Raw genomic sequence first — 22,646 nt, 5'->3', positions numbered from 1 at the left:
GGGTATGAGCTGAGATGGGTGAACGTGTGTTGGAAGGTAGGAAGCACCACCCCTCAGGTTCCAGAGCTGGGGCGTGCTAAATAACTTTCCCTCTGCAGAGTTGTCTCCCCTGGTTTTCCTCTGGCATCTCATTCTCATGTCTACCCTTGAAACCAGGAGCGCTTGAATAAATGTTGTAGATCACTCAAGCGAGTGAGTTTGAATCTCGCACCTCCACAGTGTGTACATGCCTGCCATTCACAGCTGCCTAGCAGATCTGGATTTTTGGATTGAGGTCTTCATGCATATCTGTGCTCTGGCTCAGCCCCATAATTCCAGAGTGACTTTTCCCAGCAGAACGCTTTGGGCTCATTTCTCCATAGCGGCCGTTTCGTTCCAGTGCATTAGCTGAATTAATCCATTGCAGTTTACACAGGAGATCATGACTGGAAGGAATAAATCATGGGGCTGGCGCGGGGGGGGGGGGGGTTATGAGCAGATACTTTGCCTGGAGCAAGCTGTTGTTGGCTTTCACTACAGCCTTTATTTTACAGAGCTGCCAGATCAAAATGGCCTTAGAATTAATTCTCCTAAACAGTACAACACACACTCACACACCATGCCAGTCCCCATCCTTCCCAAGCAAACTTTCTATACACTCTTAACTAGTTCAAAGGGTGTAATTCATCAACAATGCTGCTTTTCATTGCAAAATGTAGAAAGGCATAGACTTAGACTTTGCTGTGGTTTTCATTGCCAAGCTGAGGGGGGAAATCCAAATTTGAGCTTCCTCCAAATTAGCAAAGATGGGTAGCTGATAAGATGACGTGCTAAATGTGAGTAACTTGTGTTTAACATGTGACCTGATGCCCGCTTTTAAAATGTGGGGAGATCAGCTCCCAAGCGCTCATGGAGGCAGGAGGATCTTCGTCCAATCTCTACCTTCCACCATGTGCACTTTTGCTTGCATAAAAGAGCCATGGGAGTAGGTTGGTCATCTTAATGCTAGTTCCATGTGTTTCCTTAGGAGACACAGTAAGGCGTGTCCTTCCCCCACAGCCTTCTTCTGATAGCAAAAGTATGCAGGGTGGAAAGGAGGGGATGATGGAGCTCCTCCTTAGGAGCTGATCCCCCCCCCCATTTTAAAGGTGAGCATTAGGTCACATGTTAAACATGAGTTGGGTTGAGGTTTCCCCAATGCAACTCAAATTTAATGTATCATCTAGTCAGACCCTTGCTTTCTTCCTAAACATGGGGTCAGTATGCTGGGAAGTCCTCTTGTGTAAAACCCATCTTCATGCAGCTGTCTGTTCCCTCCTCCATGCTCCAGTTCTCTAACAGTGAATTTGTCCCAATTTGTTTGCTGCTTAGTGCTCAGCTTTGGGGTTGGTTGTTGAGAAGATGAATTTCACATTACAGGGGAGTCCGAAAACAACCTGTTCTCCCTTTGGCAAATGCCTGTACCTCTTCTGTAGTATCACCTTCACCTGTGGAGAGCTATGATTGAAAGTCACGGGTGCATATGTGCTGAAGGTGCAACGGTGTGGATGGCAAACAGTTGTGTAGCGAGGACAAAGAAAGGAGATGGTATGAACTAGGAGCCAGGCTACCTGGAGGGAAGGAAGCAAATGGGGTAGAAAAGTTGCCGGTGCAGAGTGGTTGAATTTTTCACAAGTTTCACAGATCTGTAAAAAGAAATAATCTCATTGTCTTATCTTTCCCACTTCCAACCTTCTCATTTGGTTGTCTCAGATTTGCAGTCCTGTCTGATATGCATTGCACGAAGATTACCTCGAAGCACAGCCTCCACCACGTCAGAATCTTTCATGACTAAGCAGGATACTACAGGTATCATTCAAGAGAACAACTGGACGCTTTGTCCCTGAGAGCTGGAATGGGAATTCATGTGATCCTAGACAGTAACAGATATTTTGTGTTGGAGAGTGCTGTTAAGTCAAAGTTACTGGGGTTGACATGAGATTAACAGAGGTGGTTTGCCATTGCCTGCCTCTGTATAGCAACCCTAGTCGTCCTCGGAGGTCTCTCATCCAATTACTAACCAAGGTTGACTCTGCTTAGCTTCTGAGATCTGACGAGATCAGCTTGCCTGGGCTGTCCAGATCAGGGCAATATATATTTAGGGTTAGAGTTTCAGTAGATTCGTTAATTACAGCTGAGGAGTAACATTATATCTAAAGGCTTCATAGTAAAAGGTGAGTTTTCAGCTGGAATTTGACAAAAAATGGCACCATGGAAGTGTTCTGGGAAAAAGTTCTATGCATAGAGAAGACTGGATAGTGTAATTTAAGAGCCACAGGCACTGAAGTGATAGAATTGAAGGAACTCCTTGAAATCCACTGTGTTGTAATGGTTAGAGTGACAGATTCAGATCTGAGAGACTTAGATTCAAATCCCTACTCTGCCAGGAAAGCTTGCTTGGTGACCTTTGCCCAGCCCACACTCTTGGTCTAGTCTACCTCACAGGGCTGTTGTGAGGATAAAATGAAGGCAAGGAGAACAAGGTAAGGCGCTTTAGCTCGCTATTGAGGAGTAATAAAATAATACAAAGGTCTGACAGGTCGAGAGGCAGGGATAGGAAATAAATGAAGGTTCTCTGTGGGGATGAATGTGGAGGGACAAGAGCAAAAGACAAATGAGGGCTAGAGACTGAAAAGCCATAAAGGTAAGAACAAAGAGGTTTGGGTTCGCTGTGCCAAGAGATTGGATTTCTGTGTACAGGTAGTCCATAGATGCTTAGTATTATCATAACAAATATATTGTTGACACTTTTTTTCCTTTGCGTTGGTAACATGGCTATTTCCCATTTCCCTCGGTTAGGTAAAATCATCTCCATTGACACCAGTTCCCTGAGGGCAGCAGGCCGGACCGGCTGGGAAGATTTAGTGAGGAAATGCATCTATGCTTTCTTCCAGCCTCAGGGCAGAGAGCCATCTTACGCCAAGCAGCTATTTCAGGAAGGTAAAAGGGCATTTCTCTTTGCATGCCCCTGCCATTGTTGCCGGATAAGTGCTTTCCGGACTGTAAATAAAAAAACTAACAAAGAATACAAAGAATGCTAACAAAAACGTCCCATGGAAGTAGCTGAAATGGCGCAGTAATGCCTGTGGCCCCTTCAGCTGGCTGGGGGAGCTTGCTCCGCTCAGTCAATAGAATTCCAGCAGGCTGCCAGTCCTGCCTCTGCACTTCTGTGGCAACCTGGCCTGGAGGCAGCTGGCCTCGAGCTTGGGTGTAGCCTGCCAACCCAGAAGCTTTCTTGCCACCCTTTCAGGAAGCAAAGAGCTAAAGCAAATAGTCCAGGTTGTTCAGGACTGGGTAGCCTTGTTGGTCCCAAGGAGGGGCAGAGAGATGCTAAAGTTTCTTAAAAGAGGTGTGGTTAAATAAATGCACCAAGGCTTGGTTCACACATTCAGGAGAACAGAGTGGTAATAAGGTGGCAAAAACTTGAGGATGGGGTAAGTCGAATGCACTGCACCATTTCAGACCATCGTTGATAGGCTCCAGCTTTGAATATTCCTTTGCTTAAAATAGTTTGTGTAAATAGAAAACTTGCACAGTGCGGAGAAAGGAGTTAAGAAGGGAATAGAGTCTATTTTTCTATTTGTTTTTAATGTAGGGGAGCCATCCCAAAATGTGATTCTCCATCTGAAATAGTGCAATCAATTCTGTCATTTCTCTCTCTCTCTCCTAATTGTTCTGCATATGTGTACCAGGCCTTAGTTTGGGGAGATGCAGGTTCATATTCCACCACAAAAGAATTCCCTGGGTGTCCTTGGAGCAGGGTCTCTATCAGCCTTACCTACCTCACAGCATTGCTGTGCAGCTAAAATGGGGAGTAGGGGTGGAAGAGAAAGCTGGATTCTCCCTTGTCTGCTGGTATTAATATAACTTTTACCCCAAAATGGGGACCAGGAATGGAGGAGGTACTGATCTGGGGGTGGTTGAAATACTCATCATAGATTGGGCTCCTTCTAGGACAGAGCTGAGGTGGGTGTGTGCCAAAGACAGAGCTTTTTACTGGTATTACCTAGGTTATGGAACTCCCTTGGCTTTTAAACCACCAGGCTAAAGACATTCTTATTTACCAGAAACTTTTTGTAAATTTATGTGTTTTAAACATTGCCCTGGTCTTCATTTTATGGAGTCTCCTGCCTGTCCTTTTATGACATGTCACTGCTGTAGTTTTTATTTGTTTTATTGATTGCCTGCTTATGAAAATCCACTGTCTCCTGGATGTTAACTGTTGGTCTGTTTAATTTTAATTTGATTTTTATAGTTTCTTCTGCCTTTTTTAAACTCCTATTTTATTACTGTTTTTACTGTGTCAGCTGAGGTGGGTTTATGTTGTGAGTCTGTTAGTTTAAACTTATTTTCATTGTTTCATGGTTTTAAATTATGTTGTAACTTGCCTTGTATATGTTTTAACATAAAATGTGTGGGAAATATAGATCTTCAATAAATACGATGCTCTTGTATGAAAAGTGGGATAAAAGTGTTATGGATAATAATTAGGGAGCAGACTTTTTTGCGTTTACGTAGTGCTGTTCCTCAGTGTTTGAAGCTCTTCTCATAAATTATATCAGAAACACCTGCAAGAACTTTGCAAGGTGGGCCACTACTTCGATATACACAAGTGGTAGTCTGAGAGCTAAGCTACAAGAGACAAATTACACAAGGATGCGGACATGAAAGGAGTCACAATGTTAGCTGGAAGCTGAGCTTTAAAAGAGAACGGAAGGCTCCGCCAATTTCTTCTCTCTACAGAGCCTGCAAAGATCCCTTCCCAGAGGGTTTGCTAATTTCCTCTTTGCCTCCAGAAGGCTCTGTCAGTTTCATCTCTCCTTCTAGGAGACGAAAAGGAAATAAACCCTCCGAGGAGCAATCTTTGCTGGCTATGTAGAGAGGGAAAATTGACGAAGCCTTCCGATCTCTTTTAAAACTCACTTCCCGGCTAACATTGCGACTCCCTTCAGGTGAGCATGCTCATGTAATTCATCTCTTGTAGTTTACCTGTGAGGCTAAGTAACCAGAAACCAACCTATCCATGAATGTATCCTGCCTTTACGTTACAATGACGAATTGCTCTGGACTTCTGGAGGTTTTAATGTTCTTGCTCAGTAGTTAACTCTTAAAAGTTTGGATCGTTCTTTACATTTCTTTTTCACCCCCTTCCTTTTTCTCCTGCAAAAGTGGTATTTGAGAGCCAGTGCACTCCACTGTACATTGATTGGTTGATTGAAAAAAAAATTTATATCCTGCTCTTCCAAAGCTCAGGGCAGTTGATAAAATATATTCCAGTCCAACAACAGATGAAAAACCCAAAAATATCAAAGTCAAAAACAACTACAGTACAGAGTTATCAGTAAAACAGATCAGATCACGTCCTAACTGTCAAAAAAGAAAACCCCTTTTTAAATAACTTATTGGAAGAGGAGGAGCTTTCTGACTCCTTTCTAGAAGCCCATTCCAGAGGGACATGGGAACAATGGCAGAGGAATCTTTTAATAGGGTGACAGCAGTATGTACCGGATGCCATGTGAGTGCACTGTGAAGAAGAGCACATGGAGTGAGCACAGCTGGCACAGAGTTTTGTGCCAGGAGAGAGGCAGCCCCTCCGAAATATCTGAGTTCAAGACACCTGCTCAGTCACAAACTCACTTGGATACAGATTGGATGGATTGGGACAATCGCTGTGTCGGCCTATTTTCCCATTTGCAAGCTTGCAGTGTTAATGCAAGGACACCCCTCCCCAAAAGCCCCTGACTGCAAATCACTGTACATTAAAAGCTCTGTAGAAATTATTACTAGTAAGTTATCATGGTAATTGAGGGCAAAACATCTCAGCATATGAAGGCGCTTTCTCATTTCCCCCTTCTCTTTTCTCCCCAGTGATGACGCGGGGCACGGCCTGCAGCCCGTCTTACCGGTTTACGCTAAGTGATGGGACCGTGCTGAGTGCTCACACCAAGTGCAGACTCTGTTGCCCTCAAAGCCCGGAGATGCAGCCTTTCATCATGGGCATCCACATAATTGAGAGGTGAGCCTTCAGACACCCCCTCCTTTTAGTTGATTACGACATGTTTCCCTTTGGGGGCCCACTTCATACGTGACGGTTTGCCTTTGCAGAGATCATCTCATGGTAGGAAAATATATGCTCACCGGCATGTGTTAAGTGTGATGCAAGTTGTGAGTGGGAAGTAGGCAGGTGGTGCACACGCAACCTGTGAATGTGCAGATAGAGCTATTACCCGCATTCGCTGTAAGGGACACCTGTTCGAAGTGGAGCACAAAAAAGGGGGACTCTTGATGCTTAAGGTCTATCTCCCCATTGGAAATTTTTTAAGTATTCAGTCTGAAAAACTTGGGTGTTCCCCCCGAGCCGAGTTGTGACGAGCCGGCCTCTTCAGAGAACCTCTGACTGTGGACAGATGGGCCCGCTGCCTCCAGAGGAGTTAAAAATCACAAGCAGGAACAGAGAGACCTAATTTTGAACTAAACGATGTGGACGTCCCCAAAGAGCAGCAGAGAGAGCTTTTTTAACGACTTTAGCATTTTCATTATCCTCTCTTTCTCTCTCTTCCCCACCCTTAACAAATCCTTTCTCAACCCACTTCTTCTCCAGCCACTGTACTGAGGAACATTTTCCCACAGTGTTGCCCATTGGACCTCAGGAGAGAGAAGGCAATAGAGCCCGAGGGGAGGCAGCTGCTGCTTCCCTCCAGTAACCTGATGGGGAGTATGTGGTGAAGTGGGAGAAAGGCAACAGTTCTTTGATGGGATGGGGAGAGCTGAAGGAAGTTTGAAAAAGAAACGATTTTTCATAGTGTCTATACTTACTACACCTTTGCTTCCGGTAACCTGGTTTTGCAAACTTTTGGTACTGTTTCTGAAATCCATACAAATATATCTTACCATGATGGTTAATGTATGTTTTGATCAATGCTTTCCATCCCTTTGTTCTGAAAAGAAGGCTGCGGGGGCCCTGAACCTCTGGGAAGGTGGGGTTTAAAGCAGACTTTATTAATTATCAATTGCCTTGATAGCATATTCGTTTCTCCCTTATTAATTCCTTTTAAAACATTATCTTAACCCAGTGGCTTCACAGCCTTGGAAATGAGCAGTGTCATGCTCCCATCTTAAGGTCTCTGCTCTCTCTCTTTTGGACCCATTGCATCTAATTTACTGGGTGGGTAGGGGGGTTGTGCAGGGCACAGGTGCAGCTGTGCAAATTGATCACTATTTTAGAAAAATAAGAGAGAAGGCAGCATGTTTGGAATAAGAGTGTTCCAAAGGTAAGTGACAGCATAAAGAGGGGCAAATCTGAACTGAGAGTCTGGTCTCATCACTAACCTAAAGAGCACTTTTAGCTGTTCTAGATTCAAGTTCCAACTGCAGTGGGTGAAATTTCAGGTTTCATGTAGACGTCCAGACAAGTTAACCAGAATGACTCTTCAAACCCTCTCAGTTTTCAGCATTTAAAACTCCTTTTGTTTAGCACACTGCCTCTGATGAAGCAGTCGAGGAATGATTCTAGCATAAGCCTGGACATTATGTCGGAATTGTTTCTCTACCAATTTTCCTGAGCCAAGCCAGAAGCCAGCAGATATCTAAGATCCTGTGCTCTGACCTTTCCCAGAAGTTCCATGTGGATGACCATTTCCTTCATAATGTTCTTCATGCACATGCCTCCACCCATAAGAAAAAGCAACCTACAAGGGAACCAAGCCTTAGGCAAATCTCTGTCCTGTTCCTTTTGTTGCCCTGCCAACCATTTCTTTTTTCCCCTTCTTGATCCAGAGAACACAGTGCACTGTCACCTCAAGACAACACTAATTCGGGAATGTCGCTTCCCCGCGTCAGTCCCTCGCTGAACCCCAGCATCTCTCCAGGCCAAGGCTTGGCTATGCCCTCTACTCTCCCTCCCACCAATGGTAGCATGTTACCAGCCAGCATGAACCACCCACCTGGGTCTAGCCTGCATGGCAACAGCAACGTCGCCACCAGCCAACCCAGTTTTGGATGTTCTCCTGGGAGCCAGATGGGAGCTAATGTTGCCTTAAGCCAGGGACAGGCTGGTCCACAGAACAGTAACCACCCATTGAACCTCAACAGCTCCCCCATGAACAGCCCGGGGGTCACCCCGACACAGTTCATGTCTCCTAGGCATCGGGTAAGCCCTGGACTGGTCCATAGGCCCAGAGTGCCAAGCAACCCTTTCTCTCCCACTATGCCTACCACGCACTCCCCAGTAGGCATGGTGGGCAACTATAGTGCCAGCAGTACGGTCAGCAACAGACCTTTCCCAGGCACCCCCTTAAACTCCATGCAGGGGATGACTGAAGGGCCCAGTCCCCCCATGGGCTACTCCACGCCCCCTCCTGTTCTGCGGCAGCTGAGCAACCAGAACTCGCCGGGCCGAATGGGTATGCAGCCCATAAAGACTGAGCCTAAAGACAGCAAGGAGATAACCTCCATCCTGTGCGACATGATTCATTCTGACAGTGGTCCGAATGACAGCAAGACCTTGGAGTCGGGATTGTTGCATAGCAGCGAGAGACACTCAGAAGGAGACAGCAAGTGCTCTCAGGCCCCCAGCCACAAGCTAGTTCAGCTCCTGGCTACCACCGCACAGGAGCAGTTACGGCACGCAGATGCAGACACCAGCTGCAAAGAACCCTTGTCTTGCACGGGGGGCTCTGGGAACCTTGCAGGCAGCACATGTCCCTCCTCACACAGTTCCCTCACAGAGCGGCACAAGATTTTGCACCGGCTCCTCCAGGAGGGCAGCCCTTCCGACATCTCTACCCTCGCCATGGAGCATGACAAGAAGGACAGTGTGCCCAGCGGAACGACCGCTGCTGCCACGCCACAGACCCAGGCCCCAGAGACCCCTGATATGAGGCTGGAGTCAGATGCTGTGAAGAAGAAGGATTTGAAGGACCATCGGCTCCTTCGCTACCTGCTCGACAAAGATGAAAAAGAGCTGGCAGCCAATCCCTCCTTGAGCCTGGATGATGTGAAGGTGAAAGAGCAAACAGACCAAATGGACCCCTGCAATGCAGCTCCAGCCCCGCTGACTAAGCCCGCTGCTCAGGAGGATGTGAAGCTACAGCAGCAAGGCCAGGTAGGCATTCCTGTGGGGAGGCCCTTCCTTGTAAGAAAAGCACAAAAATGCCCTTGTTGACTTGTGTTGTTGGCTCGTGATGCTCCCCATAGCATGGCTTAGCTTTGGGAGGCGAGCTCAAAATGCACTCCTGGTTACAGGGGCCTGTTAATGGTTGCATACACAAGAGCCACTATTTCCTGCCATGGGAGCAAAAGAAGTAAATTGGCCTGAGGCCCGTGGGCTTTCAGCAATATCTGAAAAAGAAAAGAACAGTAACTTTTTCATTGCCTTTATCATATATAGTTTAGAGGTAGGCATTCTATTTGTTTGTTTGCTAATTATTTGAGTGCTGAAAAATGACTCTGTCCTTTGAAAATGTTGATAGGCAGGCAAAGAAAATGGAGTGGGGAAGAGTCAAGGGTGGCTCTTGGCCAGATATACTGGGAGCAAACTGAGCCCTTGGCCTCATCCAGGAGAGTTTTCTTACATTCATTTTGGTGGGCTTAGACTGTAGAAGAGCCCTGTGGCGCAGAGTGGCAAGCTGCAGTACCGCAGTCCAAGCTCTGCTCACGACCCGAGTTCAATCCTGGCGGAAGCTGGGTTCAGGTAGCCGGCTCAAGGTTCACTCAGCCTTCCATCCTTCCGAGGTCAGTAAAATGAGTACCCAGTTTCCTGGGGGTAAAGTGTAGATGAATGGCAAACCACCCTGTAAAAAGTCTGCCAAGAAAACATTGTGATGTGATGTCTCCCCGTGGGTCAGTAATGACTCGGTGCTTGCACAGGGGACTACCTTTACCTTTAAACAGACTGTAGTGATCTGGATGGGAAATCCTGAAATAGGGGAGCAGGGCAGGGGGACAGGATATTTTTTAAAGCTTCTCTGGTTCAACCAAATGAAGTTCTTGTTAAGGAGCTCTGGGCTATGCATATGCAGTATTTCTTTAACATGGTAACTGATTCTGCCACGAGGCTGTCCGTGGGCTAAGCATCTCAAAGGGCATTTTCAATCTCCTTTACGTTTGTTGGCTGGGGGTTGGTGATTTTAAGGCCCCCTGATCTCTTGTAATAGAGTCATTAAATGGTAATAGATCCCTGCACAAGAGATTTTGGTGTATAAATATTCATTACAAGTGTCTATGAATGGAAGAGTGCCTCCCCTTTGGAAAAAAAGAAGTCAGGGAAGATGACGACATGGACAAGGCTGTTAATCCTTTTTATCAGATAGACCAGAGAGAGCTTGCCATTCAGAAACTAGCTGGGTAGCCCACTCAGAGATTTGTGTTGAAATGGGCTACTGAGTTCAGGGAATGCTGTGTGTGAAAAGCCACAACATACACACACCCCTTTCATTCATTCATTTGGCCAATCCCCTCTTAGTGATCACATCAGCATTAGGACTTTAGCTCTCTTTGTATCCTGTTGCAGAATGCTTTTCTTCTGATGGCTTTCATTAGCTGATCTGCTCCCTCCTTGGATGCTGTACTGATTCCCTCCGCTGCCGCTGGTCACCTTGTCTTTAGGGTGAAAAAGGACACAAAGCAAATAATTCCTATTTGGAGGACAAAGCTGCTGAGCCAATTACTGCTCCAGTGGGCAATTTGTAAATTATGCTTTTGGGGCACGGTACAAAGTCAGCTTCCCATGCTCCAAATTGGGTTGCAGCACTAAAACAGGAGACAAGGAGGCATCTTTGGAAAGGACCTTGGAGGGGGACTACCCGTCCCACAGGTACACAGCAGAGGAGTCAGCCCAAACATACTGCATGGACTTCCCAATCACTTTCTGCCATGTGGACCAGAAAGGACTGGGAGATCTGAAACGTGGCTTTTGAAAGATACGTTCAATTCCGGACCTTATCTTGACTTGGAGGGGAGTTAAAAACTTGCAAGGACTTAGTAGGTCATGTGTTTTACAGCACCTGATTTGTGAATCCTAGAACTTAGAGAGTTGCTGGTATCTTTTAGTGGATTTTGTATTGCTCTTTCAAGCACAAGTATTGCACAACTAATTTTTACTTCCGTCAACCTCTGGGAAATTTCAGTGTGTGATAACACAAATTCCCATGAATCCACGCCTTGTCCAGAGACAGTCAGCTGCACCCATCTGAAACAGCAGCAGAGTCCCTCTTGCTCTGTTTTCCTGTCTACACTCCACCGCTCTAGATTCTTCTTACATGAGTCCAGTGGGGAAGGAGCTCCTACTGCCCAAAAGCAAATGGTAATCACAAGTTGTTGCATTTTACTTTCACAAATCAGCACATCAGTCTAATGAAATTATTACACTGCCCTTTTGGAGAGCATCATAAATGCTGCATTCTTGAGTCACAGGCATTCTTGAAATGTCCAGTTTTCTACCTGGTGTTAATCCCTACAAATCTTAGCCCACTGTCCTTCTTTTCCATCATTCTGTGCTCTCCCTCACCCCTTTCCTTCAAGAGCTGGTATAGCCTTGCGGCTAAGGGACTGGTCTGAGGAGCCGGAAGTCCCTGGTTCAAACTCGCTAGATAGCCTTGGGATGTATCATTTAGGGAAAGCTTTCAGATTACATGGGATTAGTCCTCAGAAGAATTTTATTTCTGGCTATTAGAAGGTATAAATTAAAAATCCCACCAAAAATGTTCCACAGGATATATTGCTTTTTATTATCAAATAGTTCCAAGAGCAGTCCTTTGAATCTTCCTCTTCCAGCCATATAACCAAAATAGTGCTCTCTGCGCCACACTCAGCCTCTGCCCTTCTTCAAAAATATGGGGTTAATAATAATTGTGGATTGATATGAAATAACATTTATAAAGTAATTTGAACATTCAGAAAATACCACATAAGTGCAAACTGGTGGAGTTATTATGCACTAGAACTACTAGAGACTGGGGCGGGGGTCAATGAGGAATCACAGGGTGAGAGAATTTGGAAATCCCACCCTAAAAATCTGCCTCTAGTCCATAGTCTGAAACTGATCACTCCAGGGACCTAATCTTAAGTCCCCGTGACAATGGCTGAAGCGCTATCTGTAGGTGGGCTTCTGTTGGTGCTTCTGAAATGTCAGCAGCTAATTCCAGAACCGCAGCTGTACCTTCGTGTGTATTGCCCAGTGATTGTAGCATATTATAATGCGGCTGATGCCTGTGATATTAAACGGAACTCACACAGGGTGTTTAACAGCTGAGCACTGTTTATTTATTTGCTTAGTTTAGAGCCCACCTTTCTCACTGAGGTAGTTTTGACACAGGGGCAGGCTTGCACGGTTTGCCTGAAGCTGGCGCAGCTGGCGACAAAGCACAGCAGTAACAGGCCTTCTCCATGGCAGATTCCCCTTGCTTTTCTTTGTCCCAGTTACAAGAGATGGCCACCCCCTTCCCCTGGGCCACCAGGGCTTTTAATTTTTTTAATAAATCATTGCTAGAATATTGCTATATCAATATATTACACCAATATGTGAATCCCCAGCTTTCATTTTTTTAAAAAAAGTTAGTCTCCAGGCCCTTCCATTGCAGAGATATGCCTTTCTCCTTATATCTCTGCAACAGAAGGGGCTAGAGACTATTTTTTAAAAAATGAAAGCTGTAAATGCAAAGAACCTGGTATATACATTGGTGTAATGTTATAATGATGTAATATTCTAGAGCTGTTTTTTTTTAAAGCATCTTGGAGTCAGGGAGAGGAAAGGCCAGCAAGGTCAAGGTTAGGGAAAATGTCATGTGGGTGGTAGAATGGTGGAAAGGGCTGTCAAGTCATAGCCAACTTACGATGACCCCCTGCTGAGGTTTTGCCATTGCCTGTCTCTGCATAGTAACCCTTGTCTTCCTTGGTGGTCTCCTATCCAATTACTAACCAAGGCCAACCATGCTTAGCTTCTGAGATCCCACAAGATCAGGCTAGCCTGGGCTATCCATGTGTGTGGGAAAATCCAAATTTGCTTTATTGCAGTCTTTCCCAAAACTTTGGAGCAAACTATGTTTTTGAAAGATTAGAGAAAAGCTGGTTAAACCCCAGGAGGTACATGAATGCACCAAGATGCTTTTTTGGAAGCAAGGGAAAAAATGCTTTCCAAAGCATTGACCTGAGGCAGATAACCCACGTGGAAATGGCTAAGATTCAAGGCATAATACACAATAGAAAATGATGCAGCAAGAACAGTGTACTACATACAACCAACAATACAGAGTCTCAAAATTAGAGAATAATTCACTAAGTAGAATACAGACAATGAAACCGAATTGCAAGACTGGAGGAAAGCACAGTGAAATATTATATTACATGCGATTACAGCGTGCTAAACTCAGATGATCCAACAACACCCTCTTTTCTTATTGTTTTACTTTCCCTCTAATTGTCTCATTATATCACATTCCTATCTGAAGTACATTTCTCGGTCTTTTCCTCTTGTTAGGAGAGTTGTTAAATTGGGGGTCTCATGTCATCGAAAAGACAAAGGGATGAAGTAATCAACATAGACAGGGCTGTCCATTGTAGTTTTCCCTGCCATGCTTGAATAAATATGGAGAGAAGTATGGAAGTTCAGTCTTTGAGCCAAGCTACAAGTGATGCCTGACACAGGTTGGACACTTGTCAGCTTCCCTCAAGTTTTGATGGGAAATGTAGGCGTCCTGGTCTTGCAGCTGTAATGGAGAGCCAAGCTCTAAAACCAGGACGCCTACATTTCCCATCAAAACTTGAGGGAAGCTGACAAGTGTCCAACCTGTGTCAGGCGTCACTTGTAGCTTGGCTCTTTGATAAGAGAGAAGCTTGAATGTGAGCAAATAAAATGTAGCAGTCCTACATCAGTCCCACTTAAAAGGTACTTCTTTTGCAGGCAAGTATAGGGCTGGTGGATTGAGTGGACCTGTCTTCCCATTAAGAACAAAGTGCAAGTACTTCTCTTCCTTAAGAAAACAGGAGGGCCTGGCCTTCTTGGAAAGCAAGCAGGGATAGGCCATGATGAACTATCAGTCTCCAGCAGTTTGGGGATAGGGCCAGTTCAGCTGCACTAGCAATCCAAACATTTGCTTAAGGTGGCAAATTGTTGAGGGGTAAGCAGTGGAGCACTGTGGGATCTGAGGCGTGCACCCCAGAATCCCAGAGCAGCAGGTAAAACATGCACGGCTTGTCCGTGTTTTGAGAGGAGGGGTAGCTATGAAGAGTGTGATAATCAGGGCTTGGCTGGAAGAAGTAGCAGCGTTCTGCCATTAACCCTGGGATCAGGATGGAAAGAGTTCACCCAAGTAGCAAAGCAGTTTTGTTTGTATTTTGGAAGTTGACATGCTGGTTGTATAAAAATAAGCAGGAATTTTATTCCAGGATAAGCTTTTGTGGACTACAAATTTTATTGGGGGGGGGGCGCTTAAAATTTTAGATTTTTCTTTAAAGTAGGTTGTATTAATTAATAGGAAACCAAACCAAAATACTGGTAGGTGAGTTTGCACAGATCCATGCCCCATTTAACCCTCCATTCCCCTTACTTTAGTCACTGTTGATGGTGCCATAATTATTATACTGGCTCATAGGTGGGGTGACTAAACATTATGTGCAAATGTGTAATGAAACCTAAATAGTCCTGTTTTAGAAAGTGACAGGAAAAAAAGCTGGTTTCGGTGAAGGCAGTTTAAAGTACAGAAACAGAAGGATTAGATTAGATAAACTGCATTTTCATTCCCAGTTGCTTCAGTCTTCTGCTTGTGGGGGTTCCAAACATGTATACATTTGCAGACGTGCATTTGGATCACCGTCAGGGGAAAGTGGCCAGGTGGGAAACTGTTTGGAACAAAAGTGCCATTAAATAAAGAACCTCCTCTTCTGTCTGCCTCTCCTATTCTCTAAATTGGCCCTCTAGATATATAGCTTTCATTCTCTCTTTTTTATATAAAGGCAGCTGGAGTTTATGTGTATTTGCGTGTTCACGTTAGGCTCCAAAGGCCATAGTGGAAATGTCCCTGTACAGAAGGAGGAACTCGTTCCATGCTTTTGTTGCCCATCATGCACAGAATGCTCACATTTGTTTTCCTGAACACGGTGGGTGCCAAACTCCAGCTGGTGGACATGGCTGTGCTCGCTTTGCAGAATTCTGATTCTGAAATTATTTGTGTGTGTGTGTGTGTGTGTGTGTGTGAGTCAGCCTGTGAAACATCTTGCTATGTGGGTGTGAGAATTGAAGTCTCTTGTTTCCAAACGGGGACTCTATCTGCTCAAAGTAAGCGTAGCTTCCCTAGCAAATGTTTTCACTCTCAGGACATTTCTGGATGTTCACTTTTTGGAGTCCTGGAAGTGCTATCTCTTTCAAGATCATACTGTAATGAGTAATCCTTCTGTACTTTTCTTTCTGTTGCATTATTCTAAAGGGCTTATCTGATTCTGCCCCCCTCCATTCTTCCAAGCACTCTGTGTACTTTCATCAGTCTTTTGCAACAGCTAAAGTAGTGCTCTGTACTCTCATGTAGCACTGGACGTTGTAAATGTAATTGGAGGTCCCAGTTCCTTCTTGGCAGCTCCTTCTCCCTTCTAGTACTGTGTTTAACACATCATCGCTGTTAGAGAAGACATGTTTGTTAGGCAGACACCAACTCGTGCAAAGCCCCTGGGCTGTTGGGGGTGCCTTGCAACTTCTGCCCTCCACTGCAAAAATTCCAAGATTGTTTTTAATTTAACATTGCACGCAATAAATAGTTACCTGTGGAGGAGGCAAACAAAAGGTGAAAGTGAAGTTTAGCATTCCTAAGCAACAAGACTTATATTAGTTCATAACAAGGAGCAATAGTATGTAAGGGCAGCAGGCTTTGTTTGGAAGGAAAAATCCACCAGTATGTTCAGGTTAGAGCCAAACAATTGTTTTCCCCTCTCAGAGTATCAAGTACAAGAATGCTAGACCTGTCATTGCCTACAGTACATGCATTTGTCCCACTATCCAGGCGTAACTACATGTTTTTATAACAAATGCAAATCTAACATTAAAAATAACAGCCCCACATTAAATCCTCCTATTTCCCTGATATCATACTATACAGCTTGCCTTAGGCTCATAGGTATAGTATATGTGGACAGGTAAAGTAGGGAAAAATGCATAGACCATTTAACTTCTGTCAACCTATTCACCAAACTGACTTGCCTGATGTTGGTAAGTTGAGTGTTTCTCCAGTAATGGGCACAGGGCGTGGGAAATGCATAACTTAACAGGACTGGCACATGACTCATGTTTAGGGGGAGCATCTTCTTGGGTGGCCCCAAATTTATATATGATGTGTAGTTTTGCCCTCACTTCTGGTAAAGGGATTTTGCAGTTTTTTTCAGTGCTCCTGAAAATATTTGAAGAACTAGATACCACATTCAATTTTCTTTTGTGGTAGGTCGCCCTTGTGTGGCAGGGCTGCCTTATGTCGCCAGTTTTCAAAGAGCAGGTTGTTTGTATTTGGGGAAATCAGAGTCTTCCCCTTGAGGTGGCAGATTTATTGGTCACTATAAATACTTTGCAGATTGTGTGACTGCACCAGATTTCAAGAGGTCGTTTTAGAGAGTGTGGCTCTCTGTGACTGGTCACTAGCAACATGTTGCAGATGTAGCCCAGAGGTGATTGTAGCACGACACCAAGATGAAGGGATTAGCATTGGTCCCTCGTTCTCATAGTGGCTGTTGCTCAGTTCCCTGTGGCTTTGCTTTCTTTCATTAGTTTGCATCCGACCTCGACCAGATCCTGCCCACGTTGGAGAAAGCAGTCCAGCTGCCCCCAGGCCTGTGTGGCTCCGAGACAACTGAAGGTGGTGGCCCTGCTGGCAAGCCGGAGATCATGCCCTCCTCCCTCCAGCCCAGCACCACAGCAAGAACTCCCACTGGGATGAACGGTATGTGCCGACACGTTCCAAAAAAAATCCTGGGTGTTGTTTCTTACCTTTCTATGATGCCAGGGGATTTGCTCATAATGCAACAGCGCTATATCTGTTGGCCAGAGCCGATACTGGTTGAAAATAAAACAATAGTGACAATTTCCCTTCCAAATCCTGTACACATCCACCTCCGTTCATAAAAGTTGATTTGGCAAAAATGTGGGGTGGACTGGAAAAAAACCTGGGAAAAAAGTGTAATGGCACTTTAGAGGTTAACTAGTGTATTGTGCTAGGAGGCAAGAGTCTACCTGCTTCATTAGATGCACAAAATGGGCAGTTGGACTAGAGAGAGGAACTTTATGTGAAGGGCTTGCCCCCCCCCCCCCCGAAGCTTCTGCTCTTTTATGGGCACTGCTGAGGTGGAAGGGACTAGCCCCACTCTGCCAATTCTTCCCTCGCCTCCTTCTGTCTTAGGGCATAAAACCTTTGAAGGCCCTGCATCCTGCCCAAGTGCCAGTTCACACAACCCCATTTGGGTGGTTTCTGCTGTCCGTTCGGACTTGGGCTGAGTCTGCCATGTTGACAACTAGTTAAAAGAAACCTTTGCTGAGCAACTCATTTGCAATCTGGCCTACGGAGACTGTGCTACAGCTCGACCCATTTCTGACACGTTTGCAGCTGTGTGATCAATGTCGTTTTGCCTCTCTGCTGAATCCCCAGCCTGTAATCTCTCAAGACTGTTATTTGCTTGCCAGAGACAGACACTCCTCCTAAAGGCTTGAAGTGTGGCAAGGAAATTGGGAGATGAACTACAAGCTGGATTTATGGCAAAGCAGTTATATGAACATGTCACCAGATGTCGAGCCCACTCTGCTCACTCTGCTCCAGTCTGGCCCCAAGCCTAAGCACTGCTCGACTTGGTGGGGACATATTCCGAGTATAAACTGAGTAAATGAGCAAAACCAAGGAAATTACTAGTCCAGTTAATTTGTGGTCTTTAAAAGAGAGAAGGCACACATTTTACACAGTTTCCGTATCTAGTTACCTGTCCTAGAGTCAATCAACTCTATAAACAATTGGGCAACTAAATAGGGTGTAACTATTAAGAGCCAGTTTGGTGTAGTGGTTTAGAGCGCGGGACTCCAATCTGGAGAGCCGGGTTTGATTCCCCGCTCCTCCGCTTGAAGCCAGCTGGGTGACCTTGGGTCAGTCACAGCTCTCCGGAGCTCTCTCAGCCCCACCCACCTCACAGGGTGTTTTGTTGTGGGGGTAATAATAACATACTTTGTAAACCGCTCTGAGTGGGCTTTAAATTGTCCTGAGGGGCGGTATATAAATCTATTATTACTATTACTACTACTACTACTACTACTACTATTATTATTTGTTCATAGAACAGAGTTTTTTATTTGGATTGGGTTCGGTGTAGTGTGCTCCCTCCTCATTCTGCCATAAACTTCAACTATTTTTTTGCTTCCTAGACCAATAAAAGGACAGAGTAACAGGGAGAAAGCATTTGCTGGATTTTGTAATTGTTGGAAAGTACCTAAAACAGAGGATTGAGAGCCTTTTTTACTTCCCCACTGCTAGCCATGAAAGGGAAAGCAGATCTTAAGTCAGGAGTGGAGATTTCTGAAACCCTGCGAGGTCTGTGAATGACAGCTAAGCAGACATGAGAATCATTAAGGAGGCAAGCTTTGCTTTCCAATAGTAGCGGGAGCCATCAGGCGGTGTGAAAAAGAGCTGTCAAATCCCTAATTGGACCAATTGACCACTTGTCCCATCACCTCTCTGCCGAATCCCCCGAGAAAACACGAGACAGCTGCTTTTCACCCAAGCCTATTATTTGCCTTGTGAAAACCTTTATTATTCCCAAGTCTGAAATGCCACTGCCATCAGGGAATCTGGCATTAAGGCTATTCAAAAGTCAGTGACATGTTATGACAGGACTTAATTGTCTTGGGGGAGACAAGGGTGCATTAATGATACAGAAGGTTTCTTACAATACGATAGTCAATGGTAATATTGATTGATGAAAACAAGAATTACAACACGAGTAAGGTGTTCGCTGCATCTCCCTAATATCTTCTTTCTGTTCAGTAAGACTTCTGAGTTAACATGAAAAAATTCTGCCTGGCAAAGAGCACTGTGAGACGCAAAAGCTTGCATAAGCCTTAAAACAGAGGTCTCCAGTGGTAGCTTGTGAGCTGCCAGTAGCTCACCAGCTGTTGCAGAGCAGCTCATGCATACTCTAGAAGACCCAGGAAAAGATCACCAAAAAATCTGCTCTAGGTTTTAAAAGAATAAAAAGCTTTTATTTCATTGGATTTTTCTCCGCATGGCTTAGCTGATAGCTGCATTTCTGGTGCTCTTCCTAGTCCATGCTCTTTTTCTAGGACAGAACAAAACTTAGGAACACGCTAGGGTGTTTGGGGGAAGAGGTGTGATTCAGTGGGAGAACATCTGGTTTGCAAGCAGGAGGTGGTGGTCCCAGATTCAATCTCTGGCATCTCCCAATGGCAAAAAGGATCAAGTCGCAGGTAATGTAAAAGGCCTCAGTCTGAGAGTCATGCTAGTCTGAAGACAATACTGACCTTGATGGGCCAAGGGTCTGACTCAGTATGCGGCAGCTTCATGTGTTCGCAACTCACAAGTAGCTCTCATGAAAGAAAACGTTGTCAACCCCACATTAGACCCCAAGAACAAAACTGCTTACAGAAGTTCATGATGGGGTGTTTCTGTGTAGCAAGTTTCGGCTTGTACTGTAAAACCAGTTCCTGTTTTTTAATTTTATGCTCATAATCTCTCCTGTCGCTGAAAGTGGCAGCGGACTCAAGTGTCCTTTCATTTTGTTAAGAAATCTTTCTTGATGTAATTTTGCTGACAGAATTTGGTGAGGAGGGCCCTCTGGTGGATTGTGTGGGAAGTACTGTCCACAGAGGAAATCTCATTACAGAACCTGAAATATCCATTACGTCCACTGAAGAGGTGCAATTGTTAATTTGAAGCCATTTGTGGCTTTTCAGTTCCTCCCTTTTTTCACTTTCTTTTTTCATAAATACAAAAAAGGGAGGACAAAAGAAAAAATTAAGTACAAAATGGTTTTTCCCTTTCTTGGAAGAAAGGTTTGTAGGTCTGAGGGTCCGGAAGAATTGTGCTGTCCTCCATGGACATCTTACGCTTTAATTGCCATCCTGTGCATTTGGCAAATCCTTCTTGACCCTCCCCAACATCATTGCTGATTGCCCTGCCAAATGTCAGCGAAGTGACCGTGATGCGCTTGCCGATCTCTGAATTATACTCCTCTCTTATATTCATCATATTTCTAGCTGCTAACGGTGGGCAGGGAATGCAGCCTGGCCGGTCCTCATTTGACTTCTGCGACTCCATGGAGCCAGTTCAACTCAGGACAGCACCTTTCCCTGCAACAAATGGCAGCAGTCCCCATCCTGGGTTACCCTCCGAGCAGACCAGGGGGGCAGTACCTGGACCAAACCCCTTCCAGCCTGATACAGGTACATAGAGTCAACAGACACGCCACTTCCAAGTGGAATCACGATGCTACTTTATTTGTTTGCTTGTATGTTTATTTAAAATATTTAATTTAATTTAATTTTAATTTATTATATTTATATTCCGCCCTCCCCACTTTCACAGGCTCAGGGCGGATATGTGTATCCGGCCATATTTATTTAGACTCGGTGCAGCTAACAAATGCAACAGCAAGTTGTAGGGGCACAAAAACCTTAGAGTCCATTAACAACAACACGAACAACAACATGCACAGATTAAAAATGCAGCCAAATCTGTCAGAGCACTTTACTTGCCCCCAAACACTCTCTAAATTACAGCTGTCTTGCATGCCTTCCAAAACGCAGCCAATTAAGGTGCCTTCTCCACCCACTCTGTGGGCCATTCCAGAGGACTGACCTAGCAGAAACAACCCTGTGACCCAGCTACTGCCATACAAACAATCCTAAGTGAGCATGCTGTTTGAGGAATGTAAGTGGCATGTGGGAACATACCAGAAGATTTCTGTAGTACTCTTAAGATACAAAATATTATCCACTCAACAGCCCTCTAAGGTAGGATAACCTGAGAAACAGTATCAACCGAGTGAATTTCATGCCTGAGCAAACATTTTAACTGGGCACACCCCCTTCCAAGGCAGACATCCCACCCACTATGCCATTCCCACTTGAACCCATTACCTGCTAAGCCTGCTAGGAAAAAGAGTAGTGCTATCAGCCCAACATTGGTTCTGATGTTTAAGCGAATGCAATCCAAGCCTGCCAGCTCAACCTTTTACCCTAACAAAAAACTTGAGAAAAGATGACAGCCATGTTGAGAGGCAGCAAGGAAAGCATCTTCAATGCAGAAAATAGAAAAAACATTATCATCTTTCTAGTAGCACAGTGGGAGGATTTTGTCTTTAGTGTTGAATGTGAGCATGCAAAATGTGGGTTAGGAAGGTTAATCCAGTGCTGGTACTCTATATGTCCATTAAATCTACTAATATTATTTGCTTATTTTAATATATTTATAGACAGCTTTTCCTAATCTAAGCTCAAAGCATTTTTCTGGAAATTAAGATAAAACAAATAATTAAAGCCAGCATCCCAAACACCATTAAAAGGCTAGCATAAAAACCACATTCAGCCAAAGCCCCTTCTAAAATGTTCTACTTTGCATTTCCAACTGAATTGTAGCAGGGATGTTATGGCTCAAACTTGATTTGTCAGCCCAGCCCATAGGAATAGAGCTGCCAAAGAAAACATTCTTACCTGACTGAAGCTGTGTTACACTCCCTTGGAGGGAACAGAAGGTCGACCCAGGTAGGAAGAGCTTCACTTGAGCTCCTATGGAGAGAGGCAGGCAGTCCTTTAAGGCTAGTGATCTTACTGGGTCTGAAATACTGGGATTCTTATTTTTCAAATTATGTAGTGGAAGGTTCTTTTTGCATCCTCCTAGCTCCCCTACTGAAATGCATAAATATCAGAATGGAGAATGTACATACGGACAACTTGAAACCCTGCAAATCCCATGCCGTGGTGTGCAGGCAATAAATCCACATGCCAAATCACAACTCAGTTTTGCCACATTTTTAAATCACTACGTCAAGGAAATACACACATCAGCTTCCCAGGCCAACATGCAAGCATTATATAAGAGTGAGCGATATATTCAACTCCTGACAAATTCCACAGGACATCTCCATCTGGGTGTACAGAATTAGGAATACAGTTTTAAGAATAAGTCTCCTGTCCCATTTTCCCATATCACACCAAAAATGTATCACAAAAAATGACACAAAGTGTCATGTCCAAAATGAAAAATGGAATTGTCTGCAGAAGGGTGTCAGAAGTTGAGGCTTCTAATCTTGTTCTCACCGTTGTTTGGAAACTGGCCTTGAAGAAAAGGATTCTGGGGCGTAGAGCCAGTAGTTGAGAAGTGGATCTGCCAAACTGACCTGCAAAATCTTTTCCCACTAGACCTAGTGAGGTGCTTAGCAGCTCACAAGATGATTGCTTGTGGAAATAAGATAATTTCCCTCTCTGGTTGAAGATTTTGCTTGGCCTTTGCAAACATAAGCTTTATAGTTCCACTTGGGAGAGAGAACATAAGACACAAGTCCTATCTGTGCAAACTTGGATGAAAAGGCCATCTAGCACAGTACGCTGTCTCCAGCTGTGGTCAGCCACATGCCCCTGGGATGCTTACAAGCAGTTTTTG

General features: G+C 44.7%; 1 protein-coding gene across 6 annotated transcripts in view; it reads left to right on the top strand.

The window, feature by feature from the left end:
• The window catches only part of NCOA1 (nuclear receptor coactivator 1), a 364,761-nt gene that overhangs the window by 313,716 nt on the left and 28,399 nt on the right, over positions 1-22,646 (top strand). For all 6 annotated transcript variants that reach the window (XM_054988465.1, XM_054988472.1, XM_054988447.1 and 3 more), the window contains 6 exons: positions 1,732-1,827; positions 2,818-2,958; positions 5,887-6,034; positions 7,795-9,121; positions 16,760-16,931; positions 20,243-20,428. In XM_054988465.1, the coding sequence (XP_054844440.1) occupies positions 1,732-1,827; positions 2,818-2,958; positions 5,887-6,034; positions 7,795-9,121; positions 16,760-16,931; positions 20,243-20,428 (2,070 nt within the window). The remainder of the gene's footprint in view (positions 1-1,731; positions 1,828-2,817; positions 2,959-5,886; positions 6,035-7,794; positions 9,122-16,759; positions 16,932-20,242; positions 20,429-22,646) is intronic.

This window comes from Eublepharis macularius, chromosome 1, assembly GCF_028583425.1.
Source record: "Eublepharis macularius isolate TG4126 chromosome 1, MPM_Emac_v1.0, whole genome shotgun sequence".
NCBI classification, from domain to species: Eukaryota; Metazoa; Chordata; class Lepidosauria; order Squamata; family Eublepharidae; genus Eublepharis; species Eublepharis macularius.
Note: the sequence above shows the minus strand (reverse complement) of the source record. Positions and strands in the feature narration are given on the sequence as shown.